At 69.7% G+C, this 20,449-nt stretch overlaps 1 protein-coding gene across 5 annotated transcripts; it reads left to right on the top strand.

The window, feature by feature from the left end:
• The first annotated feature begins 278 nt into the window (after nucleotides 1-278).
• On the top strand, nucleotides 279-19,807 carry MAEA (macrophage erythroblast attacher, E3 ubiquitin ligase). Of its 5 annotated transcripts, none has more exons than XM_045834123.1 (10): nucleotides 279-422; nucleotides 9,511-9,693; nucleotides 11,523-11,726; nucleotides 12,743-12,865; nucleotides 13,440-13,553; nucleotides 15,711-15,787; nucleotides 16,537-16,645; nucleotides 18,099-18,232; nucleotides 18,792-18,987; nucleotides 19,109-19,807. In XM_045834123.1, the coding sequence occupies exons 1-10, from the start codon at nucleotides 354-356 to the stop codon at nucleotides 19,202-19,204; spliced, it is 1,305 nt and encodes a 434-aa protein (XP_045690079.1). In that variant the 5' UTR covers nucleotides 279-353; the 3' UTR covers nucleotides 19,205-19,807. The 5 variants fall into 5 exon arrangements, with proteins under 5 accessions (XP_045690079.1, XP_045690081.1, XP_045690082.1 ...); XM_045834122.1 differs by lacking the exon at nucleotides 279-422 and adding an exon at nucleotides 904-1,277; XM_045834125.1 differs by lacking the exon at nucleotides 13,440-13,553.
• The last annotated feature ends 642 nt before the right edge of the window (nucleotides 19,808-20,449 follow it).

Raw genomic sequence — 20,449 nt, forward strand, 5'->3', positions numbered from 1 at the left:
CCCCTACGGGCTCAGGGAGGCCAGCGCACTGACCAGGGCGGCGGGACAACCGGGGGCAATCCCGGGCCACGAGGCCACCCTGCCCCGCCCTGAGTTCAAGGAGGGAACCGCCCATCTGGTCTTGCCACTGATTGGCTGGGCCAGAGGAAGGCCGGCGGTGATTGGTCGCGTCCAATGCCTCTCGGCACGCACGCCGCGGCCGCGCCTCCTTCCGCCGCCAGGCCAGTGGGCGGACACGATTGGTGCAGACGTGTCGCCCCACCTACCCGCCCGGCCGCCCGGCCCGTGACGCCACTACCCGGCGTGCCGCGCGGCGCTTCTCCTCCGCCCGCTAATGTTTTGGCCGACTCAAGATGGCGGTCCAGGAGTCGGCTGCTCAGCTGTCCATGACCCTGAAGGTGCAGGAGTACCCCACCCTTAAGGTGGGTCTGCGGGCGGGGCGACCGCGCCTGGCTGGGGCCGGCGGGCTGCGGGGGGCGGGCTGCAGCCCGGGGCGCCGGGCGGGGTCTGGGGGCCGGGCTCCCCGGGTCTGTGGGGTCTGCGGGGTCTGCGGGTGGGGGTCGGGGAGTGCGGGTCTGTGAGGTCCGGGGCGGGGGGCGGGGGGCGGGCTCCCGGGGACGGGGCCGGAGTCTGGGGCCTGCGAGTCTGCCGAGTGTGCGGGGTCCGGCTGCCGGGGACGGTGGGGCCTGCGGGTGTGGGGGTCTGCGGGGCGGGGTCTGCGGGTGCTGGGTCGCGAGGTCCATGACTGTGAGGTCCGGGGGACCGGGCTTCCCGGGGCGGCGGGGACTGCGGCCTGCGGGTCTGCGGGCCTGCGGGTCTGCGGGCCTGCGGGGCCGGCCCGGCGGGTGTGGCGAGGTGTGGGGAGTGGCCGTGGCTGCCCTGCCCGGCCTGCGAGGGCTTCGTGGCAGGGCGGGGAGCCCGTCTGCCCGGCGCCGCCCTCGCCCTCCGGGGCCGCAGTGTGGCCCCTGCGACTCCAGCAGCCGGCGTTGCCCCTCTGGCAGGCCTGGCGTGGGGCAGGCTGGTGACGGGGCGAGTTGGGGTCGCGGGCGCCCAGCCTGAGGGCCCGACGGTGGGTGGCCGGCTGCCCTCCGGAAGCTCCGTGCCAGATGTGTCCCTCCCAGTCACTAACTAGGGACGTTGTGAGCAAAGGAGAGCCCCGATGGTCTAATGGGAGCCCGTTCTGCGGTGTGTCACCAGACCTGAAACGCAGCCCTTGCCACTTGGTTACCGGTTGGGCGACCTTGGACGGTCACTTGGCCACGCCGCATTCCATTAGGGTGAGACTGGCGCTCCCGGTGGGAGGGCCTGTGCTTGCTGCTCACTGGATTGGTGAAGGGTTTGACGGTGATTGACTAGCATGAAGCACTTGGGAGTAAATGCCTTCAAAGGTCAAGGTCATAATATTCCAGGGAGAGTCCTGGCTGGGCAGTAGTGGTCTGGATTCCTTCCCTGGGGGCCCCACGCCCCGCCCACGCTCGCGGTGACCCGTGGTGGTGGGTGCAGTGTGGCCGGGTTGCTGCGAGTCCTGCCCCCGGTCACCACTTGCTGGCGGACCCCCAGCTCCCAGGTGTTTCCTCCTGCCAGGCGTGGGCGCTGGGAGCTCGGTGCCACCTGAGTGTGGGAGGGGGATGGAGCCCACATCAGAAGACACGGCTGGAGCCAGGCGGCCCTGCGGCGGCGTTGGCCCAGGGGCGGGCGTCCTGCTCGCTGACACAGGACGGGCCCTGGAGCAGGCGCCCGTCACAGGACCCCTTTGGGGCGGTGCTGGTCACCGTGGGGCTCACAGGCCAGGCCACCAGGCTGCCTGAGGCCCCTCGTCAGGTGGGGGGCTGTTAGCTTCTGGGCCGAGTCTCACTCAGTCCTCCGTCAGGTGGCCACTGGCGCTGACAGACACGGTCTGAAGGCCAGAGCTGGGGGCTCCGCGTCTTTGGTCCCGGCTGGCGGGCGGGTTGTAGGGTTGTCCGCATACGCCAAGGTTGCGGGTTCAAGCCCCGGTCAGGGCACGTGCGGGAAGCCACCAGGGGCCGTGCGAAGAAGTGGAGCAGCCAGTCCGTGTCCTCTCTTTCTCCGGCTTTCCTGCTCTCTGAAGTCAGCGAGGAGAAGTTAAAAAGAAGTGAATGTCAAGTTATTTAAAGTGGGCTTGCCAGATTTTTAAAAAACTTCTGCCCCTTTTTTAGAACAATTTTATAAGCCGAACGTTTGCAGCCAGAGAAGCCACTTCCACCAGGCGTTGCCCTGGGCTGGTCGGGTCCCACCGAGTCCCCCCCCCCCCGGACCCCCTGTGCTGTCGGCACCTGCCACTGCCGAGGTCGGGAAAGAAGGGGGTGGGGATGTGGGCTGGGCCCCCAACAGTGTCCTTGTGCTTCTCCGGCCCCTGGGCCCCTGCCCCGCAGGGTGACGGGACAGGCGTGCACTGGACCAGCGCACAGACGTGACAGGGGTCCGCTCTCGGCGGGGACAGGGTGCGCCTGGGGCCTGGAGAAGCGGGGAGAGAGAGGAGCTGCGGTGAGGTGCCGCCGCCCCTGCTCTGGCACAGGCACCGCGTCCTCGCCGGCGCCGATCCTGCGGCGGTGGGTGGCACAGGCCTGTCCGCCGCTGTGGCCGTGGGGGTGTGCGCTGTGGGGCGTTCCGCAGCCCCCCGGCCTCTGCCCACTGGATGCCGGCAGCGTGGCCTCAGAACCTCTCCCGACCTGGCAGGTGTCCCTGGGGGTGGCGTCACCGCAGCGAGAATCTCGGCTGGATCTGGCCTCGTGGGAGCCATGTTCACGTCGCCGCCAGCGGCCGTGGGAAGGCAGCCTGGCTGTGGCCGTCCCCGTGGGTGTGCTTGGGTGTCGGGGGCAGGGCGTGCCCCTCAGGCCTCCATGGGTGAAGAGGGGAAACGTGGGTGCCGTGCCCACCGTCTTGTGTTGACTTTGTTTTTGATAGTATTCTGATTGTAGAAGTAAGTTACGTTCGTTCTCCAAGTTCTGCCGATGATCCCCATTGATACGTTGGTACGTTCCTATTTTCTCCTTCAGATGGCTGCAGTCCAGTCGTGCTTTAGGTACCCCCTTCACCACCCCCACACCAGGCAGTGTGTGCGGCCGACGAGGTGGGACCTGGCCTAGTCGTCTGGCCACCTGGCTCTGGGCCCCGGCTCCTCCAGGCTCACCTGGGCCCACCTCCGTCCTTGCCGGGGGCCTCGTCTCAGCGCCCCTGCCGAGGGGTCCCCCCTCCTGGCGGTCCTCTCCTCACAGGAGACAGGCTGGGGAGGGCGGGGTGTTGCTCCCGACTGGGCCGTTCTCTGCGGGAGTTTTAAATTTTGTGCTTCTGAGTTGGTGACAGTCTTTCAACCGAGTAGTGCCCTGCGGTTTCAAAGCCTGGGTTGTACCTGTCGTAGAGCGTGTGGGGACGGGCACACGCCCGGAACCGCACCTGTCAGGGCGGTCTCCCAACTCGGCCCTGGCCGGCCTGGGGACGCGTGACCTGGAGCTGGGGGAGCGTGAGGCGGGGACGCCAGAGACGGACGGACGTGGGGGCCCCGGCCCCGGGCGTGCCACGTCCCAGGCAGTGGGCACGGGGCGGGGGGGGAGGGGCGTGGCTCAACGCCCTCCTCCTCCGGCGGGGGGTGACTTGCGGAGTCAGGGGCGCCTCCAGAGGGGCCGGCACCGACACCACTGCCTGCTCCGGCCCCAGCGCTGCAGTCACAGCGTCCTCCCTCCCCCGGGCTCCCGCCCGTCGGGCCCTCGCTGCGCGGCGCCCCTGCCCGCACACCTCCCAGAGCACCAGCTGTTCGTGCCGGCCAGTGCCGCCGCCACCTCCTCCGGAGAGCGGGGCCTGCACGGCCCCTGTGTCGATGTGTGGCCGCACGGACGGGGCCTCAGTGGCGTGTGCCTGGGCCTTCCCTGGTAGTGTGCAGGTGGGGTGGAGGGAGGAGTCCCGCTCGCTGCTCCTGGTTGTGGTCAGCGCACGGCTCTCAAACAGATGCCGAGTCGGGGAAGCCCCGGTGACCGGGGTGAGGTCGAGGTGAGGTCGAGGCGAGTGTGTGGGACACCTGGGCTGGCGTCCGTGGGCAGCGCTGGAGTTGTGCCTGGGGGAACCGTGCGGGCCGTGCTGAAGTGTCGCAGGCCCCAGCCCCGTCGGCGTGACCTGGGGCGTTCCCGAGGCTGGGCCTGCAGGGCTCTGGGCTTGTGACGGCACCACGGCGGCAGGGCAGCTGGGGCGGGCAGCTAGTGAGGGAGACGGTGGCCTCGGAGCCCAGGGTGGCCAGCACCCGTGACGGCGTGCGAGCAGGACCACGTGACCAGTGCTGCCCTCGGGCTCTGGGCGGAGCAGCTGGGCCGTGGGTGCTGGGGGCAGCGAGGGCGCGGCGGGCGGGCGGTGCCCCTCGGGCCTTTCAGGTGTGGTGTGCGGTGTGGAGTCTCAGGCCTGCCATCGGAGCAGCTGCACACGGGGCCGGGGGCGAGCCTTCCCGAGCGGCAGGGCCTCGGTGCTGCAGCCGAGCGGGGCCCTGCAGAGCGCCGACTGGCCGGGCCAGCGGTCTTGCCGCCCCTCCTGCTCCCACCCACCGCCGCCTCGCCCGGCCCCTCACTCGGCTGAGCCTGCTCGCCCCCACGGTCACTTGTGCTTGGGCCTCCCCCGTCCGCGCTGCAGCTCCAGCCCTCGGTGCTCTGCTGCCTCGGTTTCCCCCTCGAGGGGCTCCGGTGGCCCCTCCTGGGCCGCAGCCAGTCCTCTCCCTGCCCCCCACCCCGTGTCTGCTCCGTGAGCCGTGCCAGGCACTGGGCAGTGGGCCCAGGGGAGGGCGGCCGGGCCTCCTTCGCGCTGGTGGCGGCCGGCTCCGTGCTGCGTGCGCGCCGGCTGCCCCGGGAGGTGCTGCTCCCCTGCTCTGCCCCCGCCGCCCTCTCCACGGGGCCGGGGAGGACAGTGTGGAGGGGCTGGTCCTGGCGCCCCCCGTGAAGGCGACCAGAAGCGTGTAGTTTCTCAAGGGGCCTACTTAAAACGGGGGGGGGTCCGACCCACTCCTGCCCAAGGTGAGCCTCCCACGGGGTGCGCGCTCCGCCCGGAAAGGCCGGCGCGGGGCAGCACGGAGCCCCGCTGCTGGGAGCCGACCCCAGGCCCACGGCAGCGCCCCAGGTCTCGGAGGGGCGGGCGCCTGCACTTGAGGGCGCGAGTGGCCCAGGGCCCCCCGCAGCCCGGAACCGCTGTGGCTGCGGCCCAGCACCAGGCTGTAAATGTACTTAGAACGTTTGGAGATTTTTTTGTTTTTGTTAGTGTTTGCGTGTTTAACGTGTGGCCCAAGACACTCTCTTCCTCCAGTGGGGCCCAGAGACCCCACAGGGTTGGACGCCCGTGGCTGATACGGCGGCTTTGTGATAGACGTTGAGAAACCCGTTCGGGCGTTTCTGAGTTGTGAAAGATCCGAGTCCGCGGGCTGTTGGGAAAACCCTTCCTTCCGGTGCCGGCGGAAGTGGCCGAGAACAACGGTGACAAGTGAAAACCCGTCTCTCCGTCAGCAAACACTGTCAGAAAACCCACGGCCAGCCCTGGCGACGCGGCGGAGACGCGCTCGCCGAGGCAGACGGCGGCGTGGGGGGCCGTGGGGGGCTGCTGGGGGTGCCGGCTCCCGCTCAGCTGCGACGCCAGCGACGGGGAGGGCGTCCTCGTGAGCTGCCGAAGGGCGGGGCAGCGCCGCGGAGACGGCGTCGGCTCCCTGCTGGAGGAAGCGGGCGTCTTCCTGCAGCTGCAGCGCCCCGGCTACCGGGGAAACCGGGACGGCCCGAGCCGGGCAGACGCGAGCCTCTGGTGGAGCAGGTAAGGCGGAGCCGGAGTTGAGAAGCCAGCGACAGACTTGAAGACTCCCAGGAGCCGGAAGGAGCCGAGTTCGCGAGCTGACGAGGGAGACCCAAGGCCGCCCCCGTGTGGCGCGTCGGTCGCAGGCGCCCGCGAGGCGGGAGGAAGGGAGATGGTGGGTCCGTCCCGTGGGACCGCTGGGTGGTGTGCGGGTGGAGGAGTGAGTGAGCGGCCCGTGGCCGTCAACGGGAGCCCCAGGACCGCATGGAGAAAAGCCCGAGCCCCGTGGCTTCATGCGTGGGTTCTGTCCCGTGCTTGGAGAAGAGCTGATAGGGACCCTTGACGCGCTCTCCAGAGAAAAGAAACAGAACAGCAAAGCAGGGGCGGGCATTTCCCCACTCGTCTGCCAGTCCGTGTCCCCGACACCAGAGCCAGACGCGGGCATCTGGGGCCACCGACCGCGCTCCGCACCAGCGAGTGCGGGTGCCGGGACCCACGCGGCCCGTGGAGCAGGCCCAACAGCACTCGGCCGAACTCGGCGCCACCGCGTGGTGGAAACTCCCCCCCATGCACGCATGTGCACACGGAGCGGGAGAGTCCTGCCCTGCCCCGGTGGGGGCGTCTGCGGAGGCGCACGGCGAGGGTCTCGTCCCTCACTGCCGTCCAGCGCTGTCCCGAGGGGTCTGACCAGGGCGGTGGGGCAGGAGAGAGACGGAGGGAAGAGGCAGCCCTGCCTGCCCGCGGCTCAAGGGGTCAGGTGCCAGCCAGCACACCGGAGCCGGTTCGCTCCCCGGTCAGGGTGCAGGCCCGGGTTGCGGGCTAAGTCTCCGGTGCGGGGGGGCGTGCGAGAGGCGGTCGGTCTGCGTCTCTCTTGCGTCGGTGCTTCTCGGCCGCCCTCCCTCCCCCCGTCCCCCACGGCGAGTGAGTGAGACCTTTGAGAAAGGGGGGGGGGGGCAGCGTGTCTGCGGACGAAACGCTCTTGCACGTGGAGAATCCCAAGGAGGACACGCGGCCCCGTGAGAACTGACAAGCGGGAGGTCCGCTCCGCGTGCCCGATGGGTGGTGCTTGTGCGTCTTAGGAGTGGAAGTCAAGAAGGAAGTCAAGAAAACGACGTTGTGTGCAGCAGCCCAAGAACGCAAACGTGCGTGGGGGCTGAGGCTCGTGTCCAGACAACAGTGCTTCCCACCCTGACCTCCGGGTCCGGCACAGTCCGGGCGGAGCCTGTAGCTGGCTCTTCCGCGCAGAGACTGGCCGGCCGCTCCTGGAGTTCCCGCGGGAAGCACGGCGCCCAGAATCCAGCGGCGACGCACGTCGTCAACTCAGGCTGCTGTGAAGGACCAGGGACTGGCCTCGGTCCTGGCGGCCGGCCACCCGGGGGTCGGGACGCGGCGAGGCCCCTCCCGAGTGCAGGGCCGACCCGGTGGGTGGTGAGAGCCCCCAGGCCCCTGTGAAGGGCCCTGGTCCCGTGCGTGCGAGAGGCTGCTCCCTTGTGACTCGGTCGCCGCCCAGAGGCCCAGTCACATCGGGATGGGGTGTCGGCGGGAGCTGGGGGGGCGCCTCTTGTGTCTGGCCAACCTCCCCCGTGCTCGCCGGTGCGTCCCGCTGCAGCCTGCGGCAGGGTGGCCTGTGTTGGCGGCCGAGCCACGCCTCCGTGTACGACCGCCCGTCCTTACCCTTCTGCCCGCAGCTGGACACTGGGGCTGCCCGGTGTGCCAGCCCCTGCGCAGGGTGCTGCGGGGGGTGCAGGGCGCAGACGGCTCTCTGAGACCGTCGTCTGTGCTCTGGGGTGCGGCGGCCCCCTAGCGAGGCGGGTCAGAACTTCCTCGTGGCTGTTTCCAGCGCACACACACGCCTGGCCCTTCGTGCCCTTGGGTGTCACGCCCACGGTCTGACCAGCCACTGCTCGGAAACAGGCTTCCGCTCTGAGGCTGGGAATCCGCCAGGTGGAGGGCAGACCCACGTGCACGCAGGTTTCCAGCTGTGCTGGGGTCGTGCCCTCGCCCCGTGGCCTCTCGCCGAGGGTGCACCTGCGGTGCCCCTGGGAGGGGTTGTACCCGCCCACCGGTGAGGCCCCTCCTGTTACCGCCGTGGCGGCCCCACCCCCGCGTCCCTCCTGTGCTCGCTCCTGGTGTGGACCCCCCGTCCATCCCCGGAGGTCGGAGACTCCCGGCACCGCGGTGCACGTCACCAGGGTGCGGCGACGCCGGTCCGAGTCCCGTGCCTGCTGCTCCCTCCGGCGCTCGGGCTGGGCCGTCTCCCGGGCGCCCCTCTGCTCCCGGCCGCCTCACCCCTCTGGGCGGCTCCCGCGCGTCTCGGGGCCTCGGAGCTCCGCGTGGTCCTCCCCGTCCGCTGCCGGCTGTGCGGCCTGCGCTCCTCGGGGCAGGTTTCTGTTTACTTCCCAGAAAAATCCCTGCGGTCGGTCGCCTTTCCAGTCGCGTCGTCCTTGTCTGTTCAGGCCGAGCCCTGTGTCCCCGTTCGGTTCGGGCTGACGTGGGCTGACGTCAGTCTTACTCCGCGTCTTCGGACGCCTCCCCGCCTCCCTCCGTTCCTCGCCGTCGGTGATCGCGTCTCCCGCTCCGCGCGGGCGGGAACGCAGGGCTCCACCGAGGCCAGTCTCCGGGGCCGGTCTTCCTCCTGGGGGTCCGCCCCCCAGCATCCGGGGGGTCGAGGGGTCCTGAGCTCTCCCTCGGTCTCCAGCGGCGGCTCAGTGTGGTTCAGGGTCCTCGGCGTTTCTGGAGTTCCGCTCCTGCCTCTGGCGGCAGCTTCCGGGGAGGAGGAGCCCGGGCAGGAGCCGTGGGGGCGGGAGGCTGCCCCACGGCTGCGCTCCGCGCGCACTGTTCACGGGAGCGCGGCGCGTGACCTCCAGGAGCCCCTCCGGGGGTGTGTGTTGGTCGCACCCTGGCCGTGGACCGTGTCCTGGAGCCGAGGGCACCAGGGCTGCAGCCAGACGGGTGGGGACTGGACCTCAGCCCTGGGGAGCAGGCAGAGGGCGCGGGGGTTGGGGGTGGGGGGCGGGTGAGGTCTTGCCTGGGAGGGGTGGAGGCAGGCAGTGCGGGTCCGGGCCACCGCGCACACCGCCGTTCCCGTTACCTGCACCCCACATGTGCACTGGGTCCCAACCGGTTTCTTCCACCGGAAGGTGGAAAAGCCCTGGCTGGGTGGCTTTCTTTCTTTCTTACCAGTCGGCTGGAGAGACGCCGCGTAGACCAGAAGGTCGCGGGCTCAGTCCCCGGTCAGGGCACAACCCAGGCAGCAGGGTTGCAGGGTTGCCCCCGCGCTGGGAAGCGTACCCGCGGCGACTGACGGATGCTTCTCTCTCGGATTGACGTGTGTGTGTCTCTCTCGTTCTCGGCACCCACCCCCCCCCCCCGGCTTCCTTCTCTCTCTAAGATCAACAAAGATGTCCTCGGGTGAGGATTTAAAAAACGTTGGGAAGTTAAACTTTATCCTAGAATACGAGTTTTGGGGGTTGGATACTGACGATGCCCTGCTGCCGTTTGGAGAAAAGCGGGACTGGACGCTGCACCCAGCTGAGGTGCTCGCCTGGCATCCGCCCTGTGGGTCGGGGACAGCGTGCGTTTCCGCGTTGGTCCCGTCATCCGGGAACACGAGTGGCCCAGCACCCGCGCCGGGCTCCGCGGGTCCCAGTCAGGTTCTGGAGGGGACGTGTGTGTTAGAGAACCAGGACCCTGGGGCGTGCCGTGCAGGGGCCCGCCACCCCCTCCGCCTCTCCCCCCCAGGTGCCCTACGAGACGCTGAACAAACGCTTCCGGGCTGCGCAGAAGAACATCGACCGGGAGACGAGCCACGTCACGATGGTGGTGGCTGAGCTGGAGAAGACCTTGAGCAGCTGCCCGGCCGTGGACTCCGTGGTCAGCCTGCTGGACGGCGTGGTGGAGAAGCTCAGTGTCCTCAAGAGGAAGGTTGGTGCCGGCCGTCTGGTGGTCCCGAGGGTGGGCGATCATCGCCTATGGGGCCTGGGACCGGCTGGGGTCCGGCCGTCCCGGGGGCCGTGGGCAGGGCTGGCGGGGGGGCCGTGCCCGACAACTGTCCCCCGTCTGGCTGCCCGCACCCCGTGGCCTCAGGCAGCCCCACCTCGTGCCTCTGCCGGTGGGCCAGGCCCACACAGGCTGCAGGGTGGTTGCAGGGTGGTCACCTGTTTCTGGGAATGGTAGATGGGGTGTCTGCACCAGTGTGCCCGCTGGAAACAACCCAACACGTGACCTTTTATTTGTTTTTAAGAACCCTTAGCTGGGGATGTGTGCTGGTCTTAGAAAGGGGACAGGAGAGTGAGAGAAGGTCAGGCGGTCGCCGGAGTCACCGGCCGGGGCAGAGGCACGAGAGTCGGACATGCCTCCCTGAGCGTTTCAAAGAGCCGCAGAGGAGACAGGAGTCACCGGGAAGGCAGGGGTCACAGAGCAGCCGGAGAGGGTGCGCCGGCCACGCTGGGCTCGTGGGGCCCCTCCAGGGCCCGGTGTGCCAGGGACCCGGTCCGCTGTAGGGACCCCGCAGCACCGCCCCTCAGGTGAGGGCGCTCTGCGGACGCCCCGACACAGCATCGCAGCCCTTCAGGCTGTGGGAGTGGGCCCGGCCGGGGGACCTCCCAGTGCCAGGCAGTGGACGCAGGTCTGTTAGGTGCACCCGATGACCCTTGCTCAGGGCCCAGGCGCGCAGACTTCAGAGATAGGTTGTCAGAGACCGCCGTCCACGCTGTGCTTACGGGGTAAACCCAAGCTGGCAAGCACACGCAGAGACAGGAAGCACGGCAGGGACTCCGTGTAGAAAGAACCAGGTAAAACTCAGGAAGTGGAAACCTCAGGTGCTTGCTTACAGCGGACGTTCTGGCACTTCTGCCAGAGACGGCCGCGGTGAGAGTCGGTGAGCTGTCCAGCAGGCCCGAGGGGGTGTGCCGGGGCCAAGTGCTGGACGAGAAGCCGGAGACCCGGGAGGGTCGGAGCCACGCGTGTCTGCCCGTGTCTGCCCGGGGGCGGGCGGACAGGCGGGCGCAGGGGCGGTGCAGGGAGCAGGGAGCAGGGCCCGTCCACGGCCAGCACGGGGAACTAGAGCAAGCCCACACAGGCTCTGCACACGGAAACTGTAAAGTCGGCGTGAGGAAAAGCCACCCTGGGGGGCAGCAGGCGCCCCGGCAGCTGCCCTTGTGCCGGCAGCTGGGAGCCAGAGGTGGGGTGCTGTGGCGGAGAGCGGGCCCACGGGCCCTGCCTCGGTCGGCGGGTGCAGGGGGGCTGAGCCTGCAGCGCCGGTGTGGGGCGTCGCTGTCTGGCTGTGCCGTTTTCGAAGAAAACTGACTTTAATGAAAAAAGTATTACAACCGATCAGCTTTTAACGACGAAAGGTTTAGTGATGCCTGGCCAGCTGGCCCCGTGGTCGGAGCGCCGTCCGTGCACCGGGGTCGGGGTCTGTCCGGGCAGGGTGCCCACCTTGGCTGAGGGGCCGTCCCGCGTGGGTCCCGGGTGCAGGTGCGTAAGGGAGGCAGCTCATCCGTGTGTCTCTGTCTCTCCCTCCCTCTCCACACCCCTCTTCTGCTCCTCCTAAAATCAGTCAACGCGTCCTCAGGTGAGGATTGAGAGAGATTTGAGTAAGAAGCTGTAACGTGGAAATCAGACCCAGGTGGCCGCAGGGCAGCAGAACACCCGAGCCAGCAGCCACCGCGGAGGGCGAGCAGGGCCTCGGGGCGGCGGGCGTGGCCGTGGGGAAGGCGCGGCCTGAGCGCGCTCTGGGCCCCTCTTCCCAGGCGGTGGAGTCCATCCAGGCCGAGGACGAGAGCGCCAAGCTGTGCAAGCGCCGCATCGAGCACCTCAAGGAGCACAGCAGCGACCAGCCGGCGGCCGCCAGCCTGTGGAAGCGGAAGCGCATGGACCGCATGATGGTGGAGCACCTGCTGCGCTGCGGCTACTACAACACGGCCGTGAAGCTGGCGCGGCAGAGCGGCATCGAGGTGCGCCAGGCGGGCGGGGCGTGCTCGCGGCCGCAGCCCCGCCCTGGAGCTCCTGCGAGTTCCGCTGGGGAGGAGTGCTGCCTGCCCCGCCCCCACCTGCGGGCTGGGGCCGCTGGGGCGGGCCTGTGGCAGGGAAGGCTGCGCTGATCTGTTTTCTGCGGCTCCGGTGGAGCCGGCACAGGAGCAGCTTGCTCTCGCCTTCGGTCACAGCTGCCCCAGGCGGCGAGCGTCCCTGCCCCCACGCTGTCCCTGTCCAGATCCGAGGTGGTGTCTGTGACCCACATCCACAGAAGGAACTTCTTCTGTGAGAGGGTCCTGCCCTGTGCTGCCCGTGGAGACCCAGCCCGCAGGGAACCCCACCCTGACCCCGCCCCTTCTGGGGCTGCACCCACGTGTGACTCCCACCTGGGCCGGGCCGGCCCCTGTGCGGGACACCGGCCGCGCCCAGAGTCCCTGGGGTTCCCTTGAGAGCGAAGGGCCTTTTCTGTTGGATGTTGTCCGTGCCCAGAGGGAGGAGAGAGGTGCCCCCAAAGCTCCACTTCCCGAGGCTCCCGCCTTCCCTGGCGTTGGCGCACTGGTGGTCTCGACCCCGTGGGAGGGCGCCTCCATGCCGGCTGGGCATTCTGGGTGCCTGGCTCTGCTGGGACCCGTAGGCTCAGCAGCCGCGGCCTCACCCATGCACCCTGGTCACCCCACGTCAGACATTTCAAGTGTAAATGAGTCCTCAGAGGGACACACTGCGGAGAGCGGGGGAGGGGGTGCTGGCGTGTCAAGGTGTCCGTGTGTGGGGTGGGTGGGTCAGGGTCCGGTGCGCGCCAACCCAGGTTCTGCTGGGCTGGCCCCTGCAGCCCGGCCTGGCCACATACAGAGCTCTCTGCGCCCGCGGGAGCTGACTGGCAGGGGTGCACGGACGAGGTCAGAGTGGTCCCTGCGGGCGCTGGGGAGGGGGCCAGGGGGCCAGAGGCCCGGGGGAGCCGGGGTCCTGTGCGCTGAGCGCGCACTGCTTCCTTCCCCAGGACTTGGTGAACATCGAGATGTTCCTGACGGCCAAGGAGGTGGAGGAGTCCCTGGAGAGGCGCGAGACGGCCACCTGCCTGGCCTGGTGCCACGACAACAAGTCCCGGCTGCGCAAGATGAAGGTGCGCCGCCCCGGGGGGCGGGGCGGGGCGGGGCTGTGCTGGGGGCGGGGCTCTGCCGCCTGCTGCAGCGGAGGCCTTCCATGCGGGGCCTCGGCCGGGTTGCTGGGTTTGGGGTGTTTTGGGTGGCGCGCCCCCTTCCGCGCTAGGTCTTGGGCGGATGTTCTAAGCATCACGTTCCGAGGCAGCGAGGCGGTGACCTCATGTAAGCGCTTGAGGGGCTGGGCGCTGGGCTGTCCCGCCTCCGCATCATCACGGGGTGCGGGGAGCCCTGGGCGGAGCCTGGCGCTGGCCTGCCTGGCGCCGAGTGTCCGGCCGGGGTGGTCTCGGGCACGGCTCTCTGAGACCCGCAAGCGGCTTTGGAAGGGGACACCTCCGCGCAACCGGAGTCTGAACCTGCCCAGGGAGCGGTGTCCGCACCGGGGGCTTGCAGGAACGTGCAGCGTGTGCTAACCCTCCCGCCTCCGTTAGAAAACTCCGTTGTCTGTTTTCTGAACCGAGCGCCTCTAACCCTCCCTGGTTGCGTTTGTCGTGTGCACATGGTGACCAGCCAAGGGTGACACTCTCTGCCACTCAGGGCCGCCAAAGCGAGCATGACGCGAAGCCGGGACGGAAAAGTAGAGTGGCCAGTGGCTCCCCTAAGGAAAGTGAGGATCTTGGTATGGAAACCCTAAAAGGAAAGCCAGAATTGGTACGTAACTCCCGCCCCGCCCCCCGCCCCCGCCCCCGGCCGGCCGTGCTGCTCGCAGAGCGGGAGCGGGTCGGAAGGAAATGGGCTTCCTGTCTCGGCAGGCGTCTCTGCGAGCCCGTTCCTCCCGGACCCACGGCTGCTTGGCGAGGGCGCCCACTCGGGTGCGCTCGGCCGGGGCCCGGCAGCCACGTGCGGGCAGGCGGGCGAGGCTGGACCCGCCGATGGCCGCTGACCTCCAGAGAACGTAGCCACCCGACAGTGGGCTTGCAAGATGTCCTAGTGACACGGCAGTGTGCGTGCCAGACGACAGTGTGTGCGCGTGAGCTGGCACACAGCCCCGCACGCAGGCTGGGAGGGGAAAGGCGCCTGGGAGGGCCACGCCCAGGTGGGCGGGGTCTCGCACGCCCACCAGGACTGGAGAGGAGGGAAGAAGCTCGGAGGCGTGGTTTCAGGAGGTCAGAAGGGGCGTCTGAAGGAGGTGGTTGTGCCGAGGCACCGTCCAGGGGCATTGCCGGGGGTCTCCGGGCAGGTGAGGGCGTGTGCGCAGGGACCCGTGGCGTGCTGTGTGTCCGTGGAAGTCACAGGCAGTGCAGGGCGTGGTAGGCGTCGCGTGCTTCTCAATCACCTAACCGCGGTGCTTCCGCGCACGCGCGGTCACCTGTGCACGGCCTGCAGCTGGTCCTCGACCTCTGCGCCAGTGGGCTCTGACCACCGAGGACGGTGGCGCCCGGTCGGCAGGGTGCCGCTGGGTCGGGGCTCGGGTCCGCTGTGTCTGGACGTGCAGCGGGTGGGGCAGAGGCCACCACAGCGCACAGACACGCCAGCATCGGGGCTGTGACCTGGGCGTCCCCGCAGCACCCTCCCAGGGGCTCTGCCGCTTTGAGCCTGGACGCCTGGGAGGCAGGCGGGTCGGGCCTGGGGAAGGTCCACCCCGCGTGGAGGCGGGGGGACGCGCAGGCAGGGGCCCGCCTGTGGTGAGCGCCTGTGGTGTGGACGTGCGGGCGCCAGGTAAGCGCCTGCACCTTTGCCTGTGGCGGGGAGCATGTAGTGGCAGACACCGCCCCCCCCCCCTTGTCTGTGGCTTGGGGGCGGGCACTGCTGGCTGTGGGGCCGCTTGTGGTGGGGGGGCCCGGGCGGGAGAAGCAGACGCACGCGTGGTTGGTGGGTGTCGAGTGTGGGGCGTGTGGGTGGACTGGCCCAGCCCGCTGGGGTGGTCTCCGTCCGCGCCCCGTGGGGCTGGGCGCTGTGGTGCTGAAGCCACAGGCGCTGCGTGTGGCCGGCGGGCCGAGTGCCGCCTGAAGCCACTGAGAGGGGTTGCAGCCGGCGGCTGCTTGTGTGGGCAGCACGGTTCCCGTCTGCGGGCACAGTGCCTGCCTCCTCCCCTGCCCCTGCCACGGCGGTTTAGCCCAAACAGGCTCCAGGTCACTGCGACCCCCAAGTGAGTGTTCGGGTGCCTGTGCAGAGCACCTGCGGGTGGCGCGCAGAACGCCTCAACCTCCCGTGCGGCCACCGTGCTGGCACCTGCCGGACACACGGGCCTCGGCGCTCACCGCCTGGGCCGGGCAGCCGTCCCCCGGGGCCTTGGGACCGGCCGTCCTCTCTCTCTGCACTGTCCTCCCAGTGTTCGGGTGCCCCACCTGCTGGCCCTTCCTCCCCCCAGGGGCCAGGCCTCAGCTCGGGGATGGGCTTGCCTCTCTGTGCAGCCCCTGTCCTGGTGGGCCGACGGGAGGTCAGGGCGGTGGGACGTAGACTCCGTGACTCGGAGGCCGGCGGCAGCGAGGGCCCGGCGAGGTGCGGCCGGGAGAAGGGCTCGGGACGGGGGGCCCTCGGCCACCTGCTTCCCTCGAGCTGTTGTGCCACACACTCGGGATTGCCGGTGACTCCTGGCTGTCTCTCCCCCGAGGCCACCCCTGTCGGGGCCGCCCAGCTGGCCCCGTGGGTGGCAGCGCTGCTCCGGCCGCGCTCCACCAGGAGGGGCTGGGCCTGCAGACCCGGGAGCCGGCAGGCCGCGGCCCGCGGTTCGGGCCGGGGTCAGGCCGCCCCAGTGGCCCTGAGCCTCCTTCGCAGGCCCTGCGTGCACGGCATCCGTCGGGGTTGTCCGTGGGGTCGCGGCTGCGGGGGCCGCCGTCCGAGCCTGCGTCCCGTCTCTGCCCCCAGAGCTGCCTGGAGTTCAGCCTGAGGATCCAGGAGTTCATCGAGCTCGTCCGGCAGAACAAGAGGCTGGACGCCGTGAGGTGCGCGGTGGCGGGTGGGCCTGCTGGGGGGGGGGCGGGGGCCGGGCCCCTCAGTCCAGAGTCCCCGGCCACACTGACCGTTGGCCCCGGCGGGAGGGCGTGAGGGGGGAGCCAGGGGGCCATGAGCTCGCTCTCTCCTCGTGGGAAGTGCCGCGGCTCCTCATCTCAGGAGCGCCCCCACACACCAGGCCCTCTGCCGGGCCCCAGTGCCCGTAGGCCGGTGGCCGGCCCTCCGCTGCGGGCACGGGAGGAAGCGGTGACAGCACGCAGAGCGTCCAGGGCCTCCTGGGACCGTCCCCGGGGCAGGCCTGGCGGTCCAGGCAGAAGGATGGGGACGGGGGCTGGCTCTCCTGCAGAGGGTTGCCTGGGCGCCCGCCAGGGCAGGGTTCCCTGGTGACAGGGGCGCCTTTGGGAAGGGGGTGGGCATGCAGGCCCAGGAGCCCGGTGCCCTGTAGCTCAGCGGCTCTGCTGTGTGCCTGGGGTCTCCGGGGGTCGGGGTGGGCGGCCACCACAGACCGGGAGGGCTGCGCTGTCCAGTCCCGGGGTGCCGGGCCTGCCGCAGCCCAGCGTCCTGGACCCCGTCCTCAGGGAGTGTCGGATTGAGCTCCCCTTCCAAGCGTGTGGGCGGGGGTCTGGCCCCGGAGAGCCAAGCCCCCGGCAGGCCCCGTGCAGGTCACTGAGGGTAGAATGAACTCAGGTCCTTAGAGGTGAAAATGCCGACTCAGAAGAACCACAACGCTGTTTTCTAGACACGCCCGGAAGCACTTCAGTCAGGCCGAAGGCAGCCAGCTGGACGAGGTCCGCCAGGTCATGGGCATGCTGGCCTTCCCGCCCGACACGCACATCTCCCCCTACAAGGTGACCGCTGGCCACGGGGCCCCTCGCGCTCAGCCCGGGACCGCCGTGCCCGGCGGGCCTTCTCCCGGCGTGGTCCCCCTTTGTGCTGAGAGCGTGGGTCAGGAGAGCTCCCTGTGTGGGCCTGGCGAGCACGGCCCCTCCCCCGGGCCTCCCAGAGCCCGGCTGTCGCTGGGGCCTGCCCTGGGCGCAGGGATCTTGGTGCAGGTGGGTGCGCTCAGGCCCTTCCCTCGTGGCTGCAGCCGGCTGGGTGGGGTTGTCTCCTGTGAAACCTGAGGGCGGCCCCCCAACCGCTGGTGCCTGAATCGCCCCAGGGCCCCGCTCCTCGCGTCCAGGAAGACATTCTGCCTGACGACCGAGCGGCAGCCTCTCCTCCTCCCTCTGTTCCCACGTGCTCGTCCCCTGGGCGGGGTTGCTGGGCTGCGCCCTCCGAGTGCCCTCCGGCGCCCTGACACTCTGCTTCCTGTCCGTGCGCGGGTCCCTCCCCCAGTCCTTGCTCTGCTGCCGCACTTGACTGTGAAGGCTGGGGAAGTGGCTGCACCTTCAGCTCCCAGACCCTCCCTCCAGTGCCCGTGGGCGCCGTCCTGTCGTGACTCGCTGTCCCTCCAGTGTCCAGGGACTGGTCCCTCGTCCTGACCCAGCCACCGCTGGCCTTTCCCATCCGCATTTGCACAGTCCCCTGGAGACCGAGTTCCCCTTCCCTTGAGCCCTCCCCGCCCCTGCTGCCCCCCACCTGGCCGCCACCAGGTGTGTGCCTGTGCCCAGCAGTGCCCTCTGCATGCACATCCTCTGGTCACTGCAGCTGTTCTCACTCAGACCGGGCTTGTGAGCGGCAGGACACGTGTACCACCCTCCTGGAGGCCGGGGTGGGGCTGGGGCCTGTGGTCGCTGCACGTCAGGGAGATCAGGGAGGTCCCGGGAGCTCTGATCTGGCATGGGGCTCCACCCCCTGGCTGGACTGCCTCCCAAAGGCCCGCCTCCCGCAGCCCCTGTGGGCCGAGGGTTCATCCCTGGGACCCCAGGAGTAGAGGATGGGACCAGCCTTGCTGTCTGGGCGGAAGCAGCTCCACCCAGGGTGTTCCCTGTAGCCACCCGCCTCAGATGGCGACCCCCCCCCCCCCCACTGCCCGGTGCCCACTGAGCCCCTCGAGGGCCTCGGATGGTGTGTGGCTCCAGGGGGTGAGCCTGAGCTGCTCTAGGGGAGGTTTGTGACCAGCGTGAGAACGGCTGAACCTCCGGCTCAGGGAGGGGGTGTTGCCCGGGAGCCTTGCAGTGGCCCTTCACAGGCAGGCGCTGCTTCCCCCGCTCGAGGGCAGCAGGGCCCGGGAGCCAGTCTGCCCTTTTCCTGGAGCCCCAGCCGGCCAGGTGACGGGCGCAGCCCACGGGTGCCCTCCGGGAGTCTCGGCTCGGAGGGAGCGGGCCCGTGTGCCATCCCAGCCTCGGCCTCCCCTTGCAGGACCTGCTGGACCCGGCCCGGTGGCGGATGCTGATCCAGCAGTTCCGGTACGACAACTACCGGCTGCACCAGCTGGGGAACAACTCCGTGTTCACCCTCACCCTGCAGGCCGGCCTCTCGGCCATAAAGACTCCGTATCCTTCGGGCTCACCCTGCCGCCTGCCGCACGCCCGCGGACCGCAGCCAGAGCGGGGACCGCCCCGAGTGGCCCTCCCGTGGGGCTCCGGCACCTCTGGGTGCCCCCCGAGTGTCCTGTGGGTTCCCCCTGGGGCCCCGTCAGGGCTGTGTGCCTCCTGTCACTGACGGCCGGCAGGCGTGGCCCGTGATGGGACGGGGGCTGCCCCCAGCCCGTGGGGAGCGCTCTGGAGAGGAAGAGCCGGCTCGTAGCCCGCGGCCTCCCGGTGCCCCGAGGAGCGCAGGCACACAGGGCTCTCGCCTGTGCTGCGGCGGGCGGCGGGCGGGCGGGGTTGGCTGAGTGTGCTTGCCCTCTGCGCGCTCGGGCTGGGGGTGCGGGGGGGGCTGGCTGGGGGGCCCTGGCCGCTGGTTTCCTGCCGGACACAGGGCCTCCTTTGCCTTGGGAGAGAAACTCTGCTTGTTTTCCGCTTGGGGCTTGCGTGGCAGGGAGGGGTCTCCGTCCCCTGGTCTCGCCCTGGAGCCTGTGACCCCGTGACCCTTCCTTGACCCGAGACACAGGCAGTGCTACAAGGAGGACGGCAGCTCCAAGAGCCCCGACTGCCCCGTGTGCAGCCGCTCCCTGAACAGGCTGGCGCAGCCGCTGCCCATGGCCCACTGCGCCAACTCCCGCCTGGTCTGCAAGATCTCGGGCGACGTGATGAACGAGAACAACCCGCCCATGATGCTGCCCAACGGCTACGTCTACGGCTACAACGTGAGCCCGGGGGCGGGGCCAGGCCTGGGGGGGCGTCAGGGGGCGGGGCGACGTGCCTGGCGCAGCGGGGGCGGTCCGTTTCCGGGGGTCGGGGCTGACGCCTCCCGCTTTTGCTTCCCAGTCTCTGCTCTCCATCCGCCAAGACGACAAGGTGGTCTGCCCGAGAACCAAAGAGGTCTTCCACTTCTCGCAAGCCGAGAAGGTGTACATCATGTAGGCCCGCGCCCGCCGCGGCGGTGTTCCTGTTTCTTGCGACCAAAGATCCGTGGGCGGCGCAGACACTCGGGGGAGAGGATGGCGTGTGAACAGGCTTCTGCCGGGAAACTGTGTTCCGACCGCGGGGTTTCGTGATGTGAGCCGGCTAGCTGACGCTCCAGGAGGGACTGGACACTGAGGGGGACTCGGGGACGTTCCGGAGGCGGCTCCTCCCTGTGACTGGTGGCGGCCCTGGGGGACGGGCGTGTCCTGCCTGGGGGCTGGGAGTGGTGGCGGCCGGGCCCGGTCAGCCGCCGTCCCCCGCCCAGGGCCCCTGGGGGGGTGGGCTCTGCGTCCCCCCTGCACGGGCCTGTGTGCCCCGGGGGACCCGCTGGACCAAGTCTGCCAGGCCTGGGGGTCCTGTCCCTCGGCTCCACACACCCCTGCCGGCCCCAGACGGGCAGCGCGGCCAAGTGGCCGCCAGGACCCGGGATCGAGGGAGCCGCCGCAGCCGACACCGCCGTCCGTAGAGGTTTGTACTTAGTGCTCAGTTCTGCATGTGGATGTTGCTTAGCGAATAAACTGTACATGTAAAACATGTTAATAAAAGGGTTTTCTATTTCTCCTTGTCGTGTGAGGCGGAAGCTGCTGTGCATTCTGACACCTCGGTGTCTGCTGTCACACCGTTTGTGCCCAGTGCAGAGGGCGGGGCCCCTTCTGTGGCTGCTGGGTCCTCAGGGGTGTCAGGAGACCTTGTGCCCTGCTGAGCCGTGCACCCGTCCAGGTGCTGGGCCACCAGCAGGGCCCTTCCCGCCCTCCAAGAGGACCTGCTGGTCAGGAGCAGAGCGTGGCCCTGCCCCCTCCCCGTGGTAGGCAAGGCCTCCTTGGGCCCGTGGTCCTCCCGAGAGGGTGCTGGGCGGGGACTGTGTGCCTGGCCACGCATCCCCCAGCCCACCCCAGTCAGCACACACCAGGGACCTGGGGGGCTGCAGGGTGCGGCTGCACGGAGGTTCAGGGGGGGCTCCCTTGGTGAAGCTCCCGGGAGGGCTAGGCTTCGCTCTCACGTTTAGGCCTGGAACCCACCGCAGCGCCCTCCGGTGTGGAGCGGAAAGTCGCCATTCGCCGAAGAGTCCTCGTTAGCCAGAGCCCGGCCGGACCTCCTGGGTCTGTCGCTGGGTGCCCCGTTCTGTGCCAGCGCCAAGCGCCGAATGGCACCACGCGTCCCCCCAGCCCCCCAGGATGCTGGCTGTTGCAGCTCTGAGGCCAG

This window comes from Phyllostomus hastatus, unplaced genomic scaffold (genome assembly GCF_019186645.2).
Source record: "Phyllostomus hastatus isolate PE091 unplaced genomic scaffold, TTU_PhHast_1.1 phas_contig_196, whole genome shotgun sequence".
NCBI classification, from domain to species: Eukaryota; Metazoa; Chordata; class Mammalia; order Chiroptera; family Phyllostomidae; genus Phyllostomus; species Phyllostomus hastatus.